At 40.8% G+C, this 25,530-nt stretch overlaps 1 protein-coding gene across 2 annotated transcripts in view; it reads left to right on the top strand.

Annotated features, from left to right (window-relative positions):
• Nucleotides 1-25,530, top strand: part of LOC149321331 (contactin-3-like) — a 251,310-nt gene that overhangs the window by 201,705 nt on the left and 24,075 nt on the right. The window contains exons 10-14 of one of the 2 annotated variants that reach the window (XM_089519708.1): nt 7,910-8,037; nt 12,174-12,349; nt 21,711-21,828; nt 23,656-23,814; nt 23,908-24,057. In XM_089519708.1, the coding sequence (XP_089375834.1) occupies nt 7,910-8,037; nt 12,174-12,349; nt 21,711-21,828; nt 23,656-23,814; nt 23,908-24,057 (731 nt within the window). The remainder of the gene's footprint in view (nt 1-7,909; nt 8,038-12,173; nt 12,350-21,710; nt 21,829-23,655; nt 23,815-23,907; nt 24,058-25,530) is intronic. The other variant, XM_089519717.1, reaches the window with a different exon arrangement.

Genomic DNA, 25,530 nt, shown 5'->3' with positions numbered 1-25,530 from the left:
GTTCACAAAACTACAAATCACAGAATTCCATATCATTGAGCCATGGCAGTTAAAGCAGTGTAAAAGCAGCCCCAGTGAATTTCCAGGAAGAAGCAGGGAATCAAACCCTCAGTCTCTGGAGATTTACATGAGGGATGTCCCATCCCTCTCTCGTCATTGTCCTCTTTCCCACTCAATCGTAGGAAGGACTTTCACATTTTGTTCACATGTATCCCATTCAGCACGAATGACAACAATGGCTCCAAAGCTTTCACATGAAATCATGCTGATCCTGTCAATAATCCATCATTAACCTGTAATTAAGGCGACATTAGTTGGTATTTTGTATTCATGGAATTTGCCTTTATCGCAATGCTACTTTAATGACAGGATCGGTGTGAAAGCCTTTTGCGTCAGCTGTCATTCGCACTATCAAAGACAGAATAAGGACGGGGGAATGATCCCATCCCTATCCCGTCCCCATGTGATAATCTCCTCTGTGTCATCTTGGTGTGGATAGATGTTTTATTCTGTGTGGGAGTACAGTTCCTGAATAAGAGAGAATTTGGGCTGCTGATTAACAAGATGGATAATCTATGGGACTTTAAGTGAAATATGCTTAAACTACTGTTTTTATCCTTTACAGAAAGAGTTATTCCATTCCCCTCACTCATATTCTCAGTGGCACTTTTATTTATTTTATTTTATTCATTTATATCCCACCTTTCTCCCAACATATGTAAAAACAATGCAGATTAAAATTATACAAAGTAAAAGTATAAATATAGGAGTTAAAAAGTGATTAATGAATTCATAAAGGTGGAACGTCAAACATTAAAAACAGTAAAATTCAAAGATCATGTTCAAATCTTAAAAACAGACCACACATAACATTAAACCCCCAGCATTGCCAGTTTTTAACATTCTGACAGCATAAAAATGTTTTGACTTGATGGCAGAAGGAGAGCAAGGATGGAGCCATCCTGGCCTTTTTCCAGTCTATTCACTTTGGCCTGTGAATACTAAGTCTTGTTAAAGATGCTGCAAAGAATTTCTGATGAACTCATATCAAATATACAAACAGAAGAAGAAAATGAAATCTGATGAGAGCTAAAATGGCCTTGATAGGGATCACTGGTGAGATGAGCCTGAGACAAAATTAAAATGAAGTCACTTGCACTTAAATTTGCTTTATGGTTTGAAACCGTGAACCGGAAAATAATATATATATGTTTTACTTACCACAACTATCAATAAGGGACTAATTTTCCAGCCTTTCTTCTTGAATAGTCTAGCTTAATTTGGTAGGAATTTGATTGATGTATGAAAAGGTAGCTTCAGCCTAGCTTTCCGCTTACCCTGTCTATTAAAATTTTGTCAGCTGGAAAGCAATACATTTCTGTTTATTATCATATCAATAGGGACCTTATTTTGTTAGCTCCTTTGAAGAAGGGCTTGACAAATATATAAAGCAATTTGTGAGTTACCATGACTATGAGCTGAAAAGAAAATGGTGTTTTTCTGTACTCACTGACATATCCCAATTTATGCTCTTATTTTTTGTTTTGATTACAAGCAATTTTATCTTCTTATAGAATGTCCTTAGTTTGCTGACACCTAACATTTTAAAAGAGGGGCAAAAGGAAATAAAAATAATCGATGTATACATGTTCTACCACCACAATATTTGAAAATATTAGTGAACCTTTAAAGTGGAACTGGTGTGCAGTTGGATTTAAATCTGGTCCCACATAAAGCATGCCTATTAGATAAATGGAGCCTATTAAGGACCCTGTTGTATCGGGTTAAAAGAGTGGCTTACCTTTCCTGAATTCAGTGTTAATGCAGGAGGCAGCCAGTTCCTATCACACATAAATCATTGCTGAATCACTGTCTGGGTCTTTCCTGGATGCAGCCAGCATTGTCTAAGTCACTTCTGCAGCCATTTTTTAGAAGTCAGAATGTCTGACTTTTAAAAATTGCCGCAGAAGCAGCTTAGACAACCCTAGTGGCATCCGGGAAAGAGAGTGCTGAGGATACCATGGACAGCCAAAAAGACAAACAAATGAGTCCTTGATCAGATTAAGCCTCAACTCTCCCTGGAAGCCAAGATGATGAAATTGATGCTGTCGTTCTTTGACCACATCATGAAAAGGCATGGCTCATTAGAAAGGACAATAATATTAGGAAAGTTAGAAAGAGAGGAAGTCACCCGATGGATAGATTCAATCAGGGAGGTCACAAGCCTGAATGAAGATGAGAAAGAGGAAGCCCACCAGAAGAAGGTTGCAGAAATCCAGATGCGAGACTACTGAGGCATGGACTAGAATCTTGGTGGTGGAGGCTAAAAGAAACAGTTGAATTTTAGCGATGCTATAAAGAAAACCTGGGGGACACAGGACAGGGAGGAATCAAAAATGAAACCAAGACTGTGGACTGTTATAGCACTACAATGCCATGTTAGCTGTCATGACTACATCATGTAGAATCCGGGGATTTGCCGTTTGTTGAAACACTGAAGGCCTCTGCTGAGAATTCTGAATACCACTCCTTAAACTGTAAATCCCCAAATTCCATAGGATGGAAACACAGCAGTTAAAGTAGAATTATGACACTATATTGTGTTGTGTAAAACAGCCCTTGTACTCTAGTGGAGAATCCTAAGCATTTTGCAAAACTACTGATCCCAAGAATCGATAGGATGGTACCATGACAGTTAAGGTGGTTCCTGACTGCTATAGCTGTTTAGTTTGGAATCTAATTCTTTCTCCATTCTTTTATCCTACCAATTTAAATATCTTTAAAATAGACTGTCTCCTATTTCAAAGATGTATTAGACAGCAGATATGTCACAGTTTCCTCTCTAAATTAACTTTGGTATATTCATTCCCTATATAGTTGGAAACATAGCAGGATGGATTCTTTTTTCGTTACCAATAAAGATGTGTCTGACAGTACATTGTTCTGCCATAGATTTGCTTTGCGTAATTTCAAATGCATGATTCTTAAATATAGGCTGTTTTAAGCAGCCATGATCCCTTATTATCTTAGGCACATGTCTGACTTCCAAATTGCTGAAAGTACTCTATAAGTTGTGTATTTTAATTAAACAATAGGCATTGTTTTAATATACTGTTTTTTTTTTCTTTCTTCTGCCATGTCAGTGGAGCTGTCAACATTATTTTGCATCAGTGTGGCAAAGCGATACATGTGCACCATTAGAAACCTCTAAAAAGAATGTGAGATTATAGAGGGCATTAACTGAACAAGCTTATATAATAACCACACCGTGTATAATCTTCTCTGCTTCTGCTGATGTTTATAGTGCCAACTAAACCACATACTGCTATAATCTGTTAGGCATATGGCATGTATCAGTCATTTTTCAATTCTTTTTATAAGCTGCTTTTAAAGGTGCCCTGGAGGGCAAAGACAGATCTTACAGCATACACTAATGCAAGGATGCTGAACTGACAGTTGTGGGGAAGATCTTGTCCCTGAAGCAACATTTTCTAGCCTTCCCAAATATTGACTGATCTATTTGATTAAAGTTTTAATACAAGTTTTGTTTGGGAGGAGATGAAGTAAGGAGACACTTTCCATATAAATTTAGGATAAAGATATAGGTATATAAAAAGAAGTGTTCACTCATCACAACTAATCTGGCAGATGACCATATTGAATGCTGGATCTGGTCTACCTACTTTATTTGTCCCAGTCCATTCCCTCCCCACTGTCACAGCCATCTCCCCTGCCACTTTGTCCTCTTGCAGCTGAAAAAATGTTGGCAAGCCACTGTACAGCCTATTTGTTTAAAAATGAAAAAAGGACACCACCACCATTTCCATCTCGGGGATGCCAGGCACTTGGTTAACTTGTCCAAGCAAGACGTGAAGGACTAAAATGAGCCTAGTAGTGGCCATACCAGTAGGTCCAAAACACATTGCAGAAATAATCCAGTTTGAGACTGCTTTCACTGCCCTGGCTCGGTGCTAGGGAATCCTGGGAAATGTAGTTTATTGTGGTACTAGGGCTTTCTGTCAGAGGAAGCTAATAAATGACTCACAAAACTACACTTCTCAGAATTCTAGCATTGAGACAGGGCAGTTAAACTGGTCTCTAACTGGATTATTTCTTCAGTGTGTTTTATAACTAAGAATCTGAATCAGTGTTCAGTTTTAATGGCAAACATATCTTCCTGATTTGGGGTGTGTACACACTGTGCAATTAAAGCATTCTGATAACCACTTTACCTGCCCAGGCTCCATCCCATTGAATACTAGGATTTGTCCTTTGTAGGTACCTAGAAATAGGATCATAGAGTCGAAAGTACTCTGAGGTACAGGGATGCTTTGATTGTGATTTCCTGCATGGTAATTTCACCTTTTTTAAAGACATCCAGAGAAGGAGACTTCACTTCTCTAAACAATTGATTCCATTGCCCAGTTCTCACTGTGAAGAAATTCCTTCTATGTTCAATCCAATTCTGTCGGATTTCTACCCTCTGAGGCTGCAGAGAACAATCCTGAACCCACCTCTTTGTGGCAGCTCTTGAGGGATTTAAAGTGTGCAGTTATGTCACCCCTCAGTCTTCTCTTCACCAAGCGGAACATTCCTAGCTCCTTGAAATTCTCTTCATATGTTTCATTTTTGCCTTTCTTTGAATTCTCTTCAACTTATCTATATACTTCTGAAAATGAAGTGCCCTGAACTGAACACAATACTCCAGATGTGGCCTGACCAGTGCAGAATATACAGTGACTTTTACTTCCCTTGACTTGAAAGCTATGCCTCAATTAATGCAGGCTAAGGTAACATTTGCCTTCTTTGGTCCACTGGTGACTCATGTTCATCATCTAAACAACAATATTCTCAAAGTCCTTTGTGCATGTAGTACTGTTGTGCCAAGTATCCCTTATCCTATACCTATGCATTTGTTTTTTGTGGCCTAAGTGTAGAATTTTGCATTTGTCTCTGCTGAATTTCATTTTATTAATTTCAGCCCAATTTTTTTAGTTTATCAAGGTCCTTTTGAACTCTGTTCATATCTTCCAGTGTGTTAGCTAACCCTCCTAGTTTTGTATCTTCTGAAAAACTGATAAGGATTCCCTTCATACCATTATATAAATCATTTTGATAAAAATATTGAAGAGTGTTAGCCCCATAACCCTGTGGCAACTCACTCAATACCTCCTTCCACTTTGAAGCACACCCACTGATAACGTTACTTTGAGCATGATTTTCCAACCAATTATGTGTCAATTTAATGATGTTTCCATCTGTTCCATATTTGTGAAACAAAATATAATGGGGATCTTACCACATGCTTTACTGAAATCCAAACAAATAACATCTTCAGCTTTCCCACCATCTACTAGACTATTGACCTATCCAAAAAAGAAAACAAAAAGAAAAGATTAGTTTGGCACGATTTGGCACGATTTTATTTTTAGTGCTGGCTCCTACTAATCACTGTACTGTTATCAAAACACCTGCAAACAGGCTTCTATATAATCAGTTCTAATATATTTCTTGGCATTGAGGAGGTTAAGCTGACTGGTCTGTAGTTTTCTGGATCTTCATTATTATTATTATTATTATTATTGGCCTTTTTTTTTTTTTTTTTTTTTTTTTTTTTTTTTTTTGAAGAGAGGGGCAATGTTTGCTCATCTCCAGTCCTCTGAAGCCACATTGGCCTTTTCAAATGTTTACCAGTTTTTTTTTCCTTCTTCCATGGAATATATTATGATTGTGATTTAAGCAATTCCTTATTCATGAAATCCAACACATGCTGGGTGCCTTTTTCCTTTTAGCATCTCTACCCTAGTATTTCTCTGAGCTCAGTAAAATCAACTTTCCTGAAAGCTAAGGTTTGGGTTTGAATATACACTTTCTTGGCCTATCCCACAACCATGAATTCTAGCATTACATGTTCTCTCCCATCCTTCCCCTCACTAAAGTATCAGCTGCTTTGATTTCAGTGACCAATTCCTCCCTGTTACTTAGGGTCAAGTCCGTGATTTCTGCTCATCATGTTCCTTCCTGCACTCTTCAAAAGAGGAAATTATCTGAAAAACACATCAGAAAGTTATTGGAGGTCCTATCCTTAACACAGCTAATTTCCCACAAGATATCAGAATAACTGAAATCGCCCCATAACTACAAGTTATTGTGTGTGTGTGTGGGGGGGGGGGGGGTGTTAGATTTCTGAGACTTGTTTGAGAAATGGCCTCACCTACAGAAGCAAATAGGATGACCAAGAATCATATATTATACCATGACATTCTTGGAAAGAGGGCAAGATATAAATGAAGAGGGGGGGAAAGTAAAGCCAAGGCCATTTTCTGCCCTCACCATTCATGAACTCTTAGGAGCCTTCTGTTAACATAGTTTGGTATAAAGCAGAGACAGAAAATAGTTGAGGAATGATTAGCTGAGGTCATATCAGGCCCATTCTTTCTGATAAACAAGCCCTTCTTCATCCTGAACACACCTGATTTTGTCTGATTTTGGAAGATAAGCAAGATGGACCAATTGTCCAACCTACTGTAAGGCACTCAGTTAAATTTGCCATGCTGCAGAGATAGGCAATGTGTGTGGGCTTTAAAACACTATGTATTATAAATGCTGATGGAAATATCTGTCATCCATACCACACAGTTGAATTATTACAATTTTCTCAGAGGAAGCAATAAATTTGACATGTTTTATGTTGCTACTAGAGAAAGCTAAAATAATTATATTTACACTGATTTCTGAAGTCTTATATTTCTGCCTGCAGTGTCATTTAAGTTGGCTTCTAAAGTGTCATGCATTAATCATACACTTCATACCTCCCCCCAATTTCCCCCTTTGTGGACATCTTACTATTGCATTTAATGTATGTTATAGTTAACAAGGCAAAGATAGAATACCACCTATGTATAACCAGCTTGGATGCCTCTGCTCCTTTGTCCAGTGCACTTGCAGTCTACTTTATCCACTGGACTGGAAACAACATTTGAATACCTAAATTGGGCTTAAAGCAGAATTTTCATGAAAGGGGCCATTCTCACAGAATTGGTCTACCCAAATGCAGAAGGGACTTTGAATGCCATAATTATGACCTAAAGAGCTGGACAGATTGACTTAGAAAGTTATGCCCCTTCCCCAACAGATATCATCTGGGGACTCCAAGTCACTGTTATCCTGATTGTTCTTGCCTTAATATCCTTAATATGGCTTTTGTTGTGTTTGATTTACATAGATACAAGGTAGAAACAGTTCTTCTCAAAATATATGACATGCTGCTAAATACTCATGTTGGATCAGGCTAATTACAGGCATACTGTAGGTGGCTTTCTTGTCAAAAACATTGTGCACGAGGAGGAAAGTCTTATGTCTGTTTTTCACCAGCATGATCAATCTCCTCATCACTTTTTTGTGGCTAGAGTGCAGAAGTGATTTTAACAAAATACCATTTGAACCAACTGGATTTTATTCTCTGCATTCTAGCTACATGGCAGGAGGAGATTTAGATTCTTGTCATACTGGTGAATAAACATTTACATTCTCCCCTCCTTTCATGTTATGTGATTGCTGCCCTTTCCATATGCCTGTAACCCACTTGTTCAAAACTGGTTTTATAGTTACTTGCTGTATGCATTCAAGATTTTTTCTTTGGTCCTCACTATCACTAAAATATGGGAATGTGGGGCTGAGTTTCATAACATGGCCAGTTGCTGAAGCTGCCACACAAATCTCTTGTTATGTAATTGGATGATGAGGACAAACTAGTACCCTGTCTACTACACTGTCTCATGAACATTATAGGAATGTATGAGGAAGCTGTTTGCATATATGGTGAGTAAATTTTGAAATCAAAGAGTTTAAAGAATATGCTGCTTTCTCTCAGGAAAGTTACACTATTTTTTATCTTTTTTATTTTTAGAATATCATTGTTAAAAGATGAAGGCCTCCGAATAGCTAATGTGAGTAAATCAGATGCTGGAAGTTATACTTGCCTGGCAGAGAACCAGTTTGGAAAAGCTAGTAGCTCAACCAGCTTATTAGTTACAGGTAATTAGATAGCTAATTATATTTTGCTTGCAAATTGTAAGGACTGAGACATTTATAAAAGACGAGTTTCTATTTTCAATTCCCATTTTAATGACATTGCCTGCACAGTTCATGTGAAATATATAATCTGTGTTCTTGTTAAGATGACTTGAAATACCGCTTCCTATGCTTGACTTCTTACAATACATACTCTCTGTGCAAGATTCTTCAGAGAGCTGAATCCAAAGAAATCTTTCCATTAAAATAAGGGCTCTCTCAATAGATGATAAGGTTACCAAATAGAATATAGGATGTAGCTCCTGTACCTTTAATAGGTGTGTACAAATAGCAGATTCAGGAAGAAGACCCACTTCTATGCAGTCATTGAAGGTACAGAAGCCCTGTCCTCACCTTCAGTGTTTCAGCAGAGGTTTCTAGTGGGGAAGTATCTATCATTGACCCTACCCCTTCCCCTTGCAGCCCTGTTTCATATTCTTCCAGAGGGCCTCTACCTTCCAAAGCAGCATCTTAGGGAGAGCTCCAGAGGGAAGACACATCAGCAAAAATCACCTTTTAGGTGAGAACATCTTGTGAATGGGTTCCAGTCACAGGAACTCTGGATCTATGACTTTCAGATTATAAATTCTCAGCAATTTTCCATGGCTATTTTCTGATTCGATCACTGAACAGTTATATATAAAATATCTGTCTTTGCTGCCATTTGTTTGTTTGTTTGTTTGTTTTGCTTGACCCTATATGAAGGTGATAGCCATTATCCCACCAATTCATCATTGTGAGACTCAAACTCAGGACTCTCTTAAGTGTCTCCTGCACTATAACTCTCTTTAGATGCCAACTTTCTGGGTTTCAAATTTCCCCCCAGCTTTACACCAACTATTCTCTGATAGCCACACACTTCCTAATGAATCCCAGGCCTAAAAGACTTTTCTCAATGTTGGTAGCATTTTAATATGTTTCTGAAATCACTTCAGACAACTGATTGTTGAAACAAAGTAAGAAATTTATTTGCAAGTCAGGCTGAATACAGTATCTCTTCTAATGGATGGTGTTCACAATGGATATGGTGTAAAAATACTTTGTTAATTACACAGTTTAAAAGTTTCTTTAGCTTGTCTTTGTAATTATTTCTTTATAGCTTTATATATGTTCCCTTACAGACTAAGGGGGGGGGGACACAGGCGGGGGAAAAGGGAAGGCGAGATGCCACTCCTTTTTGCCCCTTACAGAGGCTGCAGCAACCAAACAGCACAGCTTCTGGGAGCCCTAAAAAGGACCCACATCTGGCATGTTCTTCTTAGGGCACGTCTTCTTACAAGGAGGCCATTGGTGCCTTTGCATATGCTGATGATGTCCATGTGGTGCAGCACCATTTGAACACTGCGCCGCCCATATGTCATCATGGCAGGCCCCGTGTGGATGGGGGTGAGCCATTATGACATGGTAGGGCTCGGGAGTGTGCAGATGCTCCGCTCTCCTGAGCCCTAATTTCGGCTCCAGGCTAGTGCTTTGCCTAAGTTCTCAAAGAACCTTTATTAAACTTTTATATCTTATAACTCTTCTGGTTACCTGTGACTCCATTAGACACCAAACATTGTGTCTCCCACGGGACACTACAACAATTTAACTAAGGACATTCTTTGTTCCTTTCTTGGGTACCTAAAACTCTTTCTAACATCCCCTCACAGCAGCCTACCCTAGCCTCAATGGCTCTTCACGCCTCAGGGCACATGAAACATCAACCCCTTTCAAACCTGCTCTTCCCTCTAGTATATTCACTCCTGGGAGCAGCCCCCACTTTTTCTTGGCTTTGCTCCAATTGGCTAGTGCCAAGGTTCGAATCTGGTTCTAAACAGTTGTATAAAATATCTGTCTTTGCTGACTATATTTTTCTTGACCCTACATTTACAGATGAGAAGTGTTTAAGTCTTTCTTGAAATAGAAATAATTTTTGCTTTAAAAAGAGATCAGGAAATTTCCTTACTAAAAGGTAAGAAGGAATGGAAGTGTTTCTCAAAGGCAATGATGTGGATTTTCCTGCTTTTTTGAGACAAAAAAAAAAAGACTCCTCTTTTCATAGCACTCAAAAACAGAGCCACACTTTATATCCCCTGGTTATCATTTTGTTCAGTCTTCTCCTGGGATCTGAAATATATTTACATCTTGATTTCCTTGCAGCACTTTCTCTTTAAAAGGTTTCATTGGTTTCATCAAGCGTGTATTTCTCCCTGTTCTATGATGGCAGATTTGTAAGAGTTAAGAATTATTAATGCAGCCATTACCTTTTCTCTTTTTAACATATATTTTCAAGTAGCAAGGATTTGCCAAAATAAACCTTATCAGATTACATTACGTATACTGTTTGGAGGTGAACATGAGGCTTCACTTAATTTCTGAAGACTGCCTCATGAAATCTGATATGTCAAGTGTATCTTGGTGACTTCACAGTTCATTTGCATGAAATGATTTTAATGATGAGAATTTTCCCAATATTAAATTCTATGTCTCATACCAAAGTTGGGATCCAGTAGTACACAGGTGTCTCTAGTGCTCATCACTGTCTAAGAAATCTATATCAATCATATATTAGTAGTTTGGTTTAATTCAACTAATCTGTTAATAGATCTAGATTTAGGCAGCTGAGGTGGCAGACACATTTTGTTACCATCTCTTCCCCTTTGATGCTGTCAATTTCACCTTATGGAAAATGTAAGAAGCTCCAAGACACCGTCATCATCAGCTATCCAGGTCATCTTGCAAACCCAGAACTGTAGTATCCTTGACTGAAACAGTCCACCTTTAGTTCAGTCTTTCTCTTTTGCTACTACGTCCCACATTATCAAGTATTATTGCCTTTTCCAACAAGTTATGTCATCTCATGATAGATCCAGAGTGTGACAGCTTCCCCTGATAGGCATTGATCTACACCTTTTTAATATATCTAAATTATAATCTCTGGCCTGCATCTTGATATTAAAAGTGCATCTTGAGCTGAGCAGCTATATGGCTCTAGCATGTGATCTCCCACTGAAACAAAAGGGAAGCCATAGGTTTTGATATGTAAACGAATTTCCTTTCCCAGCCCTGGAAATGGATGAGATTATGCAAGGAGCTGCTAAGTGCTATCAGGAAAGATGCTATCATGTGTCTCAAGGAAGTGTCTCTCTTTGTGACTGAGGAGGAGCCAAGTGAATCAAAAGAATAACATTTGCATAGCCATTTGGGTCCCTGGTCTGTCAGAAACTTGGGGAGATGAAACATTTGGGGGAAGATGTGAAATACACATCAAACAGTCTCCTTTGATTACCCTTTGTCTGGAGATCCAGTTAAACCCTTAAAGGGTCTCCCAAATTTGGGGAGGGGTGGTCAGCCATTCACTGCGGCCAGTCATTCACTGCTGGCAGCCAAGAGCTATGTCAGTTTTAAAAAGTCAGTCTCTCTCACTCTGACTTGTCTGCTTAACCAGACCTGCAAACCTACACACACAAATTGGACCCACCAACTTCTACGTTAGGTGAGTATCTCCATTAGAAAGCCTAATATCTATCCCACATTTACTACGTTATTTCCTGAGTCTTGTATGAATGTGTAAGCGTATGTGCCTGTATGTTTGAATCCTTGTTTCCAATAAAAGAGACATTGATTGTACTTAGAGCCTCTGCCTCATTTCTGGATTTCTAGTTCCTGGTATACAGATCAAAGGGGCGATCCCTGAGGTGTGGTAACAGGCCTCCTCTTGTGACCTTGAGCTAATTAAATTCCCCATTGATAATTTGGTCACTGTTCACTGTTACACCCCTTTAGCCCATGGTACACAGTGTTGGAGACTTTACAAAATTCAATGAGCTGTGATACAGGGTTTGATTTGGGGGAGATCCCCAGAAGTCAGTCACTGCCACTATCCAGGTGTGGGAGTGATGGCATTTTAATTGTTCAGTTTTAAATGGTTTCTAATATTCCTGAAAATATGATTTGAGTTCAAATGTGCCTGGGAAGGGGAGCAAAACTCACCTATTTCACTCCATTACATTTAAATGTATATATGAATTGAGTAGTAAATTATAGCTGTTGTTGTGTTTAACTCAGAAACTAACATTTGTAACTCAGAAACTAAAATTTGTTTCTCCTGCCCTTTACAGAACCAACCCGGATAACTCTGGCACCTTCAAACATGGATGTTACTGTAGGGGAAAGTGTAATCTTGCCATGTCAAGTCCAGCATGATCCCTTGCTGGATGTAAGTTTCACATGGTATTTTAACAGTGCATTGACTGACTTCAGAAAAGATGCATCTCACTTTGAAAGAGTAGGTGGGGTAAGTTGCAAAGAAATACCCTGGTTTGTTACCTGTAGCTATAAAAATATTATTATCCTCTTGAAAGGGGAAAAATGGGATTTTGAGCTCAAGCAGATGAGTCCCCGATTGCCCTGGGACTGCCGTGGGAACGTGGCAACCAGACGCTATGGTCCTAAGGTTGCCTGCCACTGTGGTTCTCCATGGGCCACAAAAAGGAATGTTAAGAAACCACTCCTTTCATGGCCAGTTTAGGGCTGTGTTTATTTGCCCTGGTGCAGCCTTTGCTCGGCCTTAGAGCAATCCAGGGGCATGCATCATGTGCCTGTCCCACCCTCGGATTGACCCGATTGCAGTCCTTTTGAGTCATCTATTTGAGGTCATTGTATACCCATTAGGGTTTTAATTTGTTTTAAATTTGGGGTGGACAAACCACAGTGCTCCAGTTATTGCTGGACTGTAACTCTCAGCACCTTTCACTATTCTCTATGCTGGCTATGGTGCAGTCCAGCAACATCTGAAAGACCACATTTTGCCCACTTTGTTTTAAACTTAGTGTAGCTTTCTCTTGAGAAAACAATGTATCACAGTTTGATTACTTATTGCTTCCCTTGTATTGTTAACTGCTTTAGCAAATGGAACAATTTGTGCAAAATAAAATCAATCTTTTCCATTAGTTTTGTATCAGTTGTACAGTGGGTCATCAATATGCATGTGTGTTTGGTTCTAGGACCCCCCACCCCACCCCCTGTGGATACCAAAATCCATGGATGCTAAAGTCCATTATATACAGTGGTATAGTGAAACTGTATACCTTCTATAAAATGATAAATAACTTAGTTTTCCTTTTGGGGGATTTTTTTTTATTTTTTTAATCATGATTGTTAGACTCCATGGGTGCAGAATCCTTGCATATGGAGGGTTGACTATATATTAATTGCATGATGGTACAATTGTCTCATTTTACCTCTGAGTAATCTCTACTGGACTCAATGTGGCTGCCTTCTGTGTAGATAGCTATAGAAACCTGCTAGTAATATAGGCCCAGTACAGACGGACAAAATGTGGTGCGTCGTTGTCGTCAGTAGGATAAGGGAGCGTGCACCATGCACACACTCCCTAACCCTAGTACATACTGGCGGTGGCAAAATGGCAGCCCCCTGTCTACACAGGCGCCACCATTACGACGTGATGGACGCATAGCGTCCACACATCGCGCCGTGCTTGTGACATCATGAGTGCACCATTGGCGCATGTGGGCGTCACAAGCACGGCACAAAAAGAACCCGCTTTTTGTGGGTTCTTTTTCCGCCGATGGGAAGCCTCGCAGTTTGACAGCTGAGGCTTCCCTCTGGCGGAAACCCAGGCGTCAGCAGGCCACCTTTTTTGGGTGGTCTGTACCCTGCCATTGGATGACTTTCTAGTTTCTTTTTTTTTTCTAGGATATTTTTGTCCTGAGAGTCATTGTCTAGCCTATGTAATAAACACAGGAATTCAACAGAGGTGAATACTGGATTTACTAATTCCATTCTGGCTAATATATTTGCTCTTGCTTCTAAAGGCCAAATGAATTGCCTCAGGCTACCATATTTTATTAATATGCCCTGTTTATACATAAAGAAGGAAGTTTACTAGCAACATATACACAAAATTAGAGTGGTAGTGAGAGGAGAGGTACACATATCAATTTAGTTCCTCATATTCATCTTCAGACATTTATCTGCTAGATGCTAAAGGAAAGTCAAGCTGTGAGAAAATGCCCAGAAGAAATGGAGCACAGAAATTGTAACTGTTCAGCTCTGCTTGCCCACAGGCCCTTTTGGTGTAAAAATGAGATACCCCACATTCCAGGAGCAGATATGTAAACAGCAAGCACATCACACATTGACTTATCTCTTAAAGGAAGGTATTTTGAAACTTAAAGCCTTGTCCAGAGAAGAAGAGGAAGGAAAGGAGAGCACTGATCTTTGAAAAACAATATACATTCAAAATAAGTTGAGGTGACAAGTGCAAGCCTTAGGTCTTAGTAACCATCAAAAGCAATCAAGCACTGTGCACACAAGGCCTTTCACCAAACAGTTCTTTAAACACTCAGTGTGAGTTTGCTGGTTTCCTAACAAATGTTTAGGAATGGACTATATTCACCTCAGAAAATTAGGTTTGGGAAGCATTCCTTTAGAGAAAGGCAAAGGCAAACCCCCTCTGAACAAACCTTGCAAGAAAACCTCTGATAGGTTCACCCTTATAGTTGCCATAAATGAGAAACAACTTGAAGACACACAACAGCAAAACATTCTTTTGTCATTACTCTTATCACTGGTTCAAAAAAAATGCAAATGGCTTGGGCCGCCTAGCCTCCTTTTTCAGTTTTCATATACCAGTGCAAGTACCCTTTGCAAAAATGATGAAAGAAGGGAGGCTTGCCCATGTAACTGCAATAACTGATATGTGGCTTCTTCAGAGAACTACCGAGAAACAAGACAGAGGAAGAAGACAGTCTCTGGAAACAGAAATGTATGCTGGTAGTATGCAGAATTTATGGATTGTCTCATGGGTAGCAAGCTAGTCTCCCGCAGGAATTGGGCCATGGACGTATTAAATACTATATCACTTCTGCATTACATTAATGGGTGCAAGCTGCTTCTTAATTATTGACAGACTGCCTGTATACCTTTTGCAGATATCACCGCGTCAGCTGGAATTGTGCAGGCATGAATATTAGAAGGAAGTTCAGTGTTGTTTCTGATTTTCATACCACTCAGACTGTTGATATTTGTATTCTGTGGGTCAGCACAGTGCTCATCAGGGAAGGTGACCTTCCTGTCATTGCAGCTTGTCCAAAGTAGCATAGATCTAATGTTCGGAGCTTAAGATCTGAATGAAATCCCTTCTACTGCCAAGGCTCCAAAAACATTGACAGTTTGAGAGCATGTTCTCACAGCATTCTTGTGGGGTTTTCTTGGTATTCAAGACTGATTCACACAAAATATGAAGGCTTTGGTAGCACATTTCTAGTGATATGATGAATGATTGATATTGTAAGCCAACTTTATGCATGCACACACACTCCAGTATTGTGCATTGCAATTAGATATCCATCGTTTTCCCTGTGCAAACATGTTATCAGAGAAGTACTTGAGCTTTATTTAAGGCAAAATTATTTTATTTATTAATCTCACAGGTAAATCAATACTTTGAATGCTTATATGGGGTTAGTTTTAATGAATAACATAGTACACCTGGAAGGGGCATATAGTATCATGTATTTTCTTCCTAGAGGGTTGCTTTACTCTGCCATTTCTCATTATATTCTGTGAATTCATGGGCTGGGGTCTTTCTGCCTGGCATAATATTGATCTGTACTTTTGAACCACAAAAATCAAACTCTTTATCATTCATTTTATACAATAAAAATGCCACTTTCATTTTTCAGCTTAAGGTATACAATGAGATGGCTAACGTATCCATTCAATTAAGAAGATCAGGAAGATCCACAATAATTACTGAAAAGGGCATGGGATATATCATATTTTTTAAAATAAGCATTTTGTTTAACTTGCTTGGTATTAAATAACAGGCAAATGCATATTTACTGATAACAAAATGTTACCATATACAACCTCACTCACATATATACGTGAACTTGCATATGTACATGTGTCAAACACAGAAGCAAAGTAACCCTTTTGAAACACACAGACAGTAGACATATGCACTTGCTGACAGTTGCCTGTTAATACACACAGCATGAGAGAATCTTATTTGGCAGGAATATGATGCAGACAGACTGTTAAGGGTCATCTGAAGTGTAATATCTTAAAGTGTGAGGGTACAGTAAACACTTGTGCTTAAAGAATATAAAGTTTTTGGTAATCTTAAAAAATGTGACAGTGAGAGAGACAGAGACACATGGAGAGAAAGCAACTTCTGTGACTTCTACTGCTACTGCTTTTAAATGTTTCTAAGAGCAAGTCCAATTAAAACGCCTTTCATTACATCTATATCAAGATAGAAAGAAAGGTTCTCAAGTAGTTTGACTTCTTTTGTACAGCTTGGCGTGTAAAAACACTTGACTACCCATTTGGGGCTCAGAGTTACTTTCTGTCTTTGTTTTGAGAAGATGTGCAAGAGTAGGACCAGTTTTAACCATGTGCCTTGTGAGATAAGTAAGAAGCTTTTGTGAGAAATGAATCTGATGTCAGACTTTATATGGTATATTAGAGCACCCAGGTTATGATCCATTAAGTCCCCTAGCAGAGTCTAAGGGGCTGTGGAGATGGGCCATTAAGGCCGGCCTGGGAGCAGAGTTAGGGCATGGCATCCATATGATGCATGCCCTGACTCCACCCCATAGAGGCGTGACTCTGCGCACCACTCCATATAGCATGGCATCTCAGCGCTCCTCTGGCACTACGTTTACATGATGCAGTGCCAAAGGAGCACCTTAAAGCTGTGGCACCATGACTATTGTACCTTTTCCAGAGTGCAAAAAGGAGCCACCTTTTGCGGCTCTTTTTTGCACCCTGGAAAGGCCAGCATGCAGTTGCTACAGCGCTGAACCAGTGCAGCTGGAGGCAACTGCAAGGGCGGTCTGCACAGCCTCTACAGTAGGTCTCCACCAGCATATGTATGCCAGGGGTAGGCAAACTTTTTGAGCCGGGGGCCGGGTTGGTGTCCCTCAGGCGACTGGGGGGCCGAAGCCGGGGGTGGAGCTTCCACCCTCTGGGGCGGGGCCGTGTGCCGGGGGTGGAGCTTCCACCCTCCGGGGCGGGGCTGCGTGCCAGGGGCGGAGCTTCCACCCTCCGGGGGCCAGGCCTCCCCATCTTTGCTGGCCCCTGACGGGGCCCCAGGCCCCGTCAGAGACCGGCAAAAAAGCTGGTGGGGGCCACCAGCACTGGAGGGCCCCCTGGAGGGCCCCAGCGACAGCACCGGGCCTCCCAGAGGCCCCCTGCCGTCCCTCGGAGCCCTCCTGGAGGGCCCCAGGGATGGCAAAGGGCCCCCCAGAGGCCCCCTGCCGCCCTCGGAGCCCTACTGGAGGGCCCCAGGGATGGCAAAGGGCCCCCCAGAGGCCCCCTGCCGCCCTCGGAGCCCTCCTGGAGGGCCCCAGGGACGGCATCAGGCCCCCCAGAGGCCCCCTGCCGCCCTCGGAGCCCTCCTGGAGGGCCCCAGGGACGGCAAAGGGTCCCCCAGAGGCCCCCTGCCGCCCTCGGAGCCCTCCTGGAGGGCCCCAGGGATGGCAGCGGGCCCCCCAGAGGCCCCCTGCCGCCCTCGGAGCCCTCCTGGAGGGCCTCAGGGACAGCAGCAGGCCCCCTGCCACCCTCAGAGCCCTCCTGGAGGGCCCCAGGGACTGCAAAGGGTCCCCCAGAGACCCCCTGCCGCCCTTGGAGCCCTCCTGGAGGGCCCCAGGGACGGCAATGGGTCCCCCAGAGGCCCCCTGCCGCCCTCGGAGCCCTCCTGGAGGGTCCCAGGGACAGCAAAGGGTCTCCCAGAGGCCCCCTGCCGCCCTCGGAGCCCTCCTGGGGGGCCCCAAGCATGGCAGCGGGCCTCCCAGAGGCCCACTGCCGCCTTCGGAGCCCTGCTGGAGGGCCCCAGAGACGGTAGCGGGCCTCTCAAAGGCCCGCCGCCGCTGCCCCCAGCTTCTGCCCATCGCGGCTTTTCGCCGCTCTGGGCGCCGCCATTTTGGGCGGCAAAATGGCAGCGAAGTCTCGCGCGACCTTCCCCCGCCATTTTGGGTGAAAAAATGGCGGCGCCCATAGCCCCAGAGGCCGCTCTGGGCGCCGCCCTTTTTTCACCTAAAATGGCCGCGAAGTCTCGCGCGACCTCGCCGCCATTTTGCCGCCCAAAATGGCGGCGCCCAGAGCGGCGAAACGCCGCGACGGGCGGCTGCCATGGCGGCGGCGGCAACGGGAGGCAGGGGCCGGCCGCCAGGCCTCCGCGGGCTGCATCCGGCCCGCGGGCCGGAGGTTGCCGACCCCTGATGTATGCCATTGTCCCTGGCAGAGTCTGTTCCTTCTTCCCTGTTACCTCTTTGGATTCAAAACAGCACCAAGAGGATTCTAGCCACAATTTATGCTCAGGTTAGTACTGGTTTTGCAAACCAGAAGCAGTTGAGAATAGAGATAACGGATGTTCATAAGGAATTCAGAATATAAACTTTCAAGTATAACATTCTTATTTGTAGTACAAATAGAATGATGTTTTCTCCCATAGTTCTTTATTAATTTGTGCACAAGCAAACAGTGGTAAGCCAGTGAGGTGCTTTGTAAGTGCATGTTTAAAAAAGATTTAATATTAAGTCCTTACTCCCATAATGATTTTTTTGCTCATTGCTTAACAAACAGAAACTCAATATGTTTCATATCCTCTCTCTTTTTCTTATTGTTGTACATTATGTTGCCACCACCAAATCCAGGGATAAAGGCATCTCTTGCTCCAGGCTGTTGGTTTTGGAAAGGACAGGGGATGTGTGTGTGTGTGTATGTGTACCAGCTCACAACACCTTGAAGGATGGCATGGAAATCAAAGGAACAAAGAATACAAGCAGCTTGGCTGCTGCATTTTGTGCTGCTGAAACCAAGTCTTAAGAAATGCCTGTTCACTATTCCTGGAAATGTAATCAATTAATGTACTAAAAGATCAGCCAGAGATCCAAAGCCAATCAATTAAAATATTGCAGTAAAGTAGCAGGGGAATGTCCAACTGGTCAGAAGACCCATGCATACAAATCTTAAGGACACTTTCATTAATTTTGGTGCTTACCTCTATCATACAATGTATGAGCTAATGCCAATTTATATTAATGAAATCAAGATTAAGCTCTTGAGGCTATACTCAGTAATAGAATCTGTGCTTTGCATGCAGAGAGATCCAGGTTCAATTCATAGCATCTCTAGTTTGAAAAGGATCTCAGTAGCAGACAAAAGCTACAGGTCTCATGACAAACTAGAGAATTAAGCATGGAATGTCCTAGGTTGTCATGGGTTGGACACTGCTGAAGACAAACCACATTTTTCTAATACCAGGAACTGGAGACACGTTAAAAAATTGAATCAAAGATTAGGTTAGTCAGTCTAAAATGAAGAATCACATTCTGGAATGGGACGGGGGTACTCTGGGTAACCTAACAGGTAATTTAACCAGCAGGTTTCATCCTGGGAAAGGGAGATAGATGACATTTCATGTCCATGGTCTCAGCCCCCAGTAGCAGGGAACTGAGTAACACCTCAATCTTTTTATCTCAGTGGCATAAGGAGTAAGGAGCTGTCATAATGAAACATGAAACACTTAGCTACTCTTAGTTTGGCATCCAAAGCTGAAGGGACTCCACTCAAATTTCACCGCAGACTGGCTGATCAGTTGGGGGTGCAGACTGCTGTGCTCTCATGACTGTTGCTAGTGTGAAAACTGTAATTTCAGTGGAAATCCCCAATGGATTGTAAAGGTGTTCCACCTCCTCCATTTGCCCCAATGCATGTGTGGCTCCTGTTCTTTCACCAGCCAAGACTGGATGAAGCCTTTGGGCCAAAAAGGTTGTGGACTTCTGCTCTAAAATTTAGTATGCTTTTATTGTACCTCATATCAATGTTTCCCAAGTTAGATTATTCAGATGTTTTTTAAACGAAAACTCCCAAAGTCCCAGCAATTGGCCATAGGCACTCAAGACTGAGAACAACAGCATTAAAGGACCACCATCTATGGGAAAGAGTGTTTAATCCTTTCCCTTATAGATGCTTTAAAATCCTGCCCCCACCCCAACATGGCATTTAGAGGGCAGGGAGCCCTCTATAGATTCCAGTGAATTTTTTTGTCCCCTTTAACTCATGCACAGACCTGAACATGTGGATACAAGAATTAACCATTTCCTCCTTGAGTGTAGTAGTCCCAGCTAAGATATCTGTGTAAAAAGGTTATTTTAGAGTAAAACAAAAACAGACGTAGGGCTGCATACTCTTTTAGTATCAGGTGTATGTTCTGCCTTAGAAAGAGTGCATTCTGTTGCAACTTTAGATTAGATACTACAGACGGAAATCTGTCTAAGATTCTAAGCACTTCACCAGTAGTCTTGCTAACTTTCCAAATCTGCCAGAGGTCAAAACAATCTGACCTAGTCTAGTCTGGCTGTTCATTCTCTCCCAAAAGGAAATTGGTCTACCTAACCATCTGAAAATGCAGGCAAGGCATTCCAAATGGGAGCAACACAAATGTGTTAAAGGTTAAAAGGAATCTTTTTCTCTATAGAGATGTGATCTTCTCTGCTTCATTTAAAAAAATTTAGCTTGAAATATGTTTTATATATATTTTTCTATTTTTTTATTACTACTATTATATCTAGCATATTATATCTCTGCTTGCCATAGAGGAAGTCAGGTCATGGCCTTCATCCCCAGTGGCCTAGTAATGCCAGTTTCCCATCTAAATTTAAAGGGAACTGTTTTATTACTTTCCCCTTCAGCTTTCTCAAGATTCTCCAGGGAATTTTGAAGCAAACATCACTACTAAAAATAATGCCCCCCCCCCTTTCTCTTTCTCTCTCTCTCTCTCTCCTTGTCTCTCACATACACCACATAGGAGAGGCTGAATTTCATCCTAGAAATGCTCTACACAGGTTGTGTATCCCTTATCCAGAAATCCAAAATGCTCCAAAAACTGAAAAAAAATTGAGGGCTGGGAAAATGCTTCAAGGTTTTGATTTTGGAATATTTTGAATCTTGGATGGCACAGGTTGTATAATAGTACTGTATTTGTGAGGCTGGAGGGAAATGCAAGAGATGTGGCTGAAGGGAGACTTTGCTGGTGGGAAGCATGGATTCACGCCAAATAATATGCTTGGATTCCCCCATAACACAGGCCCTCACATCTCTCTCTGACCATGCTTCTCCGCAGCTTTGCATCTCTTCAGCCTCACAAACACAGTACACAATATAAATGAAAATACAACAATAACAACAACAACCTCAGTGGAAGGCAAAGGCAACCCCCCTCTGGACACTTTTCGCAAGATAGGTTCACCTTAGGATCACCATAAACTGGAAATGACTTCAAGGCACACAACAACAACAACAACAACGAAGTTGGTCAAGTTGATTTTATTTTTCATCTTCCTGAGATCTTTAGATAGAGTAGAGGATGTAAATATTTCTGTTAATAAATTAAGACAACTTAATAGCATTTAAAGAAAAATGATGGGACAAATGGAAGGTTGTTTCTGAGTTCTGTATTGTGTTCTTTCTGCTGCATGCCACTGTATCCAATGTTTGGCCCCAATAAGCCTCATCTTCTACTCTTTTGCCTCTATTATCTCACTGTTGTTGGAATTAAAGGCTTTGAGCATGTTCTCTAACTAACTGAATTTTATCACTTTTTAAAAATTTATTCTCAACAGAGTGCATCAGGAGATTTAATGATTAGGAATATCCAGCTGAAACATAGTGGAAAATATGTGTGCATGGTCAAGACAGAGGTGGATAGTGTATCATCTGCAGCAGAGCTGATAGTGCGAGGTATCCATTTTTCTGAGTAATGCTATTTGCAAAGGTTTAGATGCAATTTCTTAAAGTAAATCATGAAAATGAATCAATTCCCCCCTTTCATGTGTTTTTAGTGAGGTTGAGTTATTTTATAAGTGTTAGTTGCACCACTTTGCAAACTATAAGAAACTGTGCCTATCACTCTGTTGAATCAGCAGTAGTGGCAGTTATAGGACACTACACTTAAGGACCCCATTTTTATTAGTGATTTTTCCCATTCTACTCTTGCCAGCGAACAAGACTGCAACAATCAGAAGTGGGATCTCAAGTCCTTGTTTCAGCCTCACTCACTGGAAGGAGGGAAACATCCTCCTCCTTGCATGCTGACCAGAAGCTGAAAGGTGAAGGACATTTTCAGCCAAATTGGCTGCCAGCTCTTACAGTGGGCTATGGAGTCAGGCTAGGAGATGTTAGTTAAGCAGATGTAATGAAGTAGCTGATGTAGGATACTGTTTATTGTTAATAAGATTAATATCAATAATAGCATAGCTTTATTAGTTCATACTCCATCCTTTCCCCAATAATGGGACTCAAGATGGTTGTAGGATTAACTTTGTGGGTGCAAGGGATTTTATGCACAGGATAATTGCTTTAACCAAATGCAAATCCACCATTGGATGCAATCCAATACCTTTAATCCAAGAGAGTGATTTGGGCCCAGCACCATTTATTTTTATGTGTACTTGCATTTATTTAACAAAAGTTATTTAGATCCATAGTTTAGAGGATGAGAAAATGTACATAGCTGAACCAAATGTAGGACACTGTGGGAAAGAGGGCCCAGATTCATACATATTTCCCATTCAGCATCTGCAATATCTAGTGATGATTTCTCTTTTGAAACAATGCAGATCTGTCACCATACACTATTTTGCACCACCTTTTGTCACAATACATGATTTTTTAATAAAAGTTTTGAATCACTGTTCATGACTTGAACTTATCTATGTTCAGGTTTTCGTATTTGTAGTGCAGGTTTTCGTATTCAGGTATAAATATTCGAAGTACCAAACTAAAATTTAAGAACTGAAATGCTGTTTTGCATGTCCAGTTTTGCATTTGTGCTAACATTTGTTTCATTTACTAGTCTTCGTGATCATAACATTAGATTATGACCAATTAAATGTTTTAAAACAAAAACCCAACTCATTACTATGTATAAGCCCTAACTAAAAGGAAATATATCCTGAATGTGCTAAATTAAATGTGACAGCCCTACACATGGCTACTCATTGTGGCCGAAGCATTTTATCAGCTCTGCCTTCATTGTTGTAGCGGAACCACAACCACTTCATATTTTGCAAATTCTGGAAAATCAAGATTTTCTGGAAAGCTGCAGAAAGCTTGCAATGTGAATTGCTGTCCAAGGTGCTGATATGGAGCTATGCAGGAAAGAAAAGACTTCTGAGCTAGCATCATATCAAAAACTGCTTTAGATAACAAATTGTCAAACCAAAAAGATGTATTAGCAGATTAAGGAAGGACATCAAGGACTAAAGTAAAATACACTGATTTGAAAGGTAGAGAAATCCGGCTGAGCAAAGGTCCCCGAAAGAATACATCATCTGTTCTCTACTTGTAGAATTGCTGTTTCAGAACATGCATTTATAGCGATAAAATAACAAAGCAGGAGTTTAGTAAATGTAAAAAATGGCACTTTTACTGCAGTCTAAATTGTTTCCTTCCCCCTACAGTGCTAGCAAAGTAGAAATCAGTTGACACTATGTTTAGTGATTTTTAGAGTACATGTTATTTTAGAACACCCTTCTAACTTTAAAATCTGATATCTTATTGCATTAGGCTCACCTGGACCACCTGAACATGTAAAAGTGGATGAAATAACAGCTACCACAGCTCGGCTCTCTTGGTATGAGGGCTTAGATAATCACAGCCCAATCACTGGTTATACTGTACAAGCCAGGACACCATTTTCGGTGGGTTGGCAAAGAGTCACAACAGGTAAAGGGAAAGCGCTAATGGCTGCACTTGTGTATATCACAACCCTCAAAGAAACTAGGAATTCATAATTTCTTTCAAAATATTTTCCCACAGTTCCTGAAGTAATAGATGGGACAACATTCACAGCAACTGCAGTAGACTTGAACCCCTGGGTTGAATATGAATTTCGTATAGTTGCCAGTAACAAAATTGGAGGTGGAGAACCTAGTTTACCCTCTGAAAAAGTAAGAACTAAAGAGGCAGGTTAGTGGGTTTTTTGTTTGCTTGTTTCATTTGATGTGAGTTCAGTGTGGCAGGTGTTCAAATTGAGATTGTGCATCTGCTGTAGATATCTAAAATTGCATAATTTCTTTTTTTTTAAGTCAAATGCAAGGATTGGTTCTTTATAGTCAGTGACTATGAAAACTTTAATACATGATAGGATGGAAATAATTTTTTTAAAAAAATAAGTGTTGGAATGCTCTAATGAGAATCTTGAACACAGAAACCTTACCTATTTGGCAATTATTTTGCACAAAATGTGCAAAAAAAATTGAGCCAGAAAACAGCATTTTTTTGTTGTTCCCTTCACAGAAAGTGTGGACTTTGTGCAGAATAAGTCCTGAACTACAAATAGTCTTTTTAACACATCCATGCAGCAGGAATAAAATGGTTAAAATGACTCATTGTTTCCTTCAAGAAGAAAATCAGCAAAGAATCATATCCCTAATGCGCAACTGTTGTGGAATTATTCTGTACTCAAACAACACTCAGTGCCCCAGTTGAAACAACTCCACTGGCTGCCAGTTTGTTTCAAAGCACAATTCAAATTGCTGGTTATGAACTATAAAGCCCTATATGGCTGAGGTGCAGGCTATTTGGCAGACCATATCTCCCTCTGTGAGCTGGCCTGGGCTCTGAGATCATTGGGAGAGGCCGTTCTCTCAGTCCCAGCACCATCACAAGCATCACAAGCAAGAGAGGACCTTCTCAATGGCTGCCCCAAGACTGTGCAATTACCTTCCTTGAGAGGCTAGAATGCTCCCCTCCTTGTTGTCCTTCTGTTGGCAGGCTAAGACTTTTTTATTCAGACAGGCTTTTAAAACAGAATCTTTAAAGAACAGGCTGTGGCTGTTGTCCTTTTTTAAAAAAAAATATACTGTTTAAAAATATTTTTAACTTTTTTAGCTGAATGTTATTCTTTTAATGAGTGGTGTGTTTTAATAGTGTAATAGTTTGGTTCTATTTTAATGACAACAGTATGCAGTTTTAATGCATATTTTGGATCTTCGTTATCCCAGGGTAAAAACTTTCACATGTCCCTTTTGTTTTAAGAAATAGAGGTTGTTCTCACAGTAGTGCTTAGCAGAGTGGCTTTAGCATAGTCTTTTGCTGGCATGACTAATGTTTTGCTCTTGGCACCACTGAACATTCTTAGGTGAGGTGTAGCAGACTGCATATACCATGGACCTTCACATTCTGAGATAAGGAAAACCAATTTCAGTCACCACAGGTTGAAGATTACTAGAGAAGGTCACTCAATAGTGTTTTTTGATGTGCGGCTGTGGAATATTTTTAAGCAAAGAGGGGGGAAATAAACTTTCATATGAATAAGAAAATCATTCTCTACAGTATTGTGGCTCTGTCACTTGTGTTTAGAAAACAGAAAGAAGTGTGAATGCAAATGTAGATCTGAACATTCACTGCAGTAGTCAAAACAGCTGTTAATAAAGTTTT

The sequence above is a fragment of the Sceloporus occidentalis genome, unplaced genomic scaffold (genome assembly GCF_023333645.1).
Source record: "Sceloporus occidentalis isolate IW3139 unplaced genomic scaffold, rSceOcc1.0.p SCAF_1, whole genome shotgun sequence".
NCBI lineage: Eukaryota > Metazoa > Chordata > Lepidosauria > Squamata > Phrynosomatidae > Sceloporus > Sceloporus occidentalis.
The sequence above is the reverse complement of the archived record's forward strand: the minus strand, read 5'-3'. Positions and strand labels throughout refer to the sequence as shown.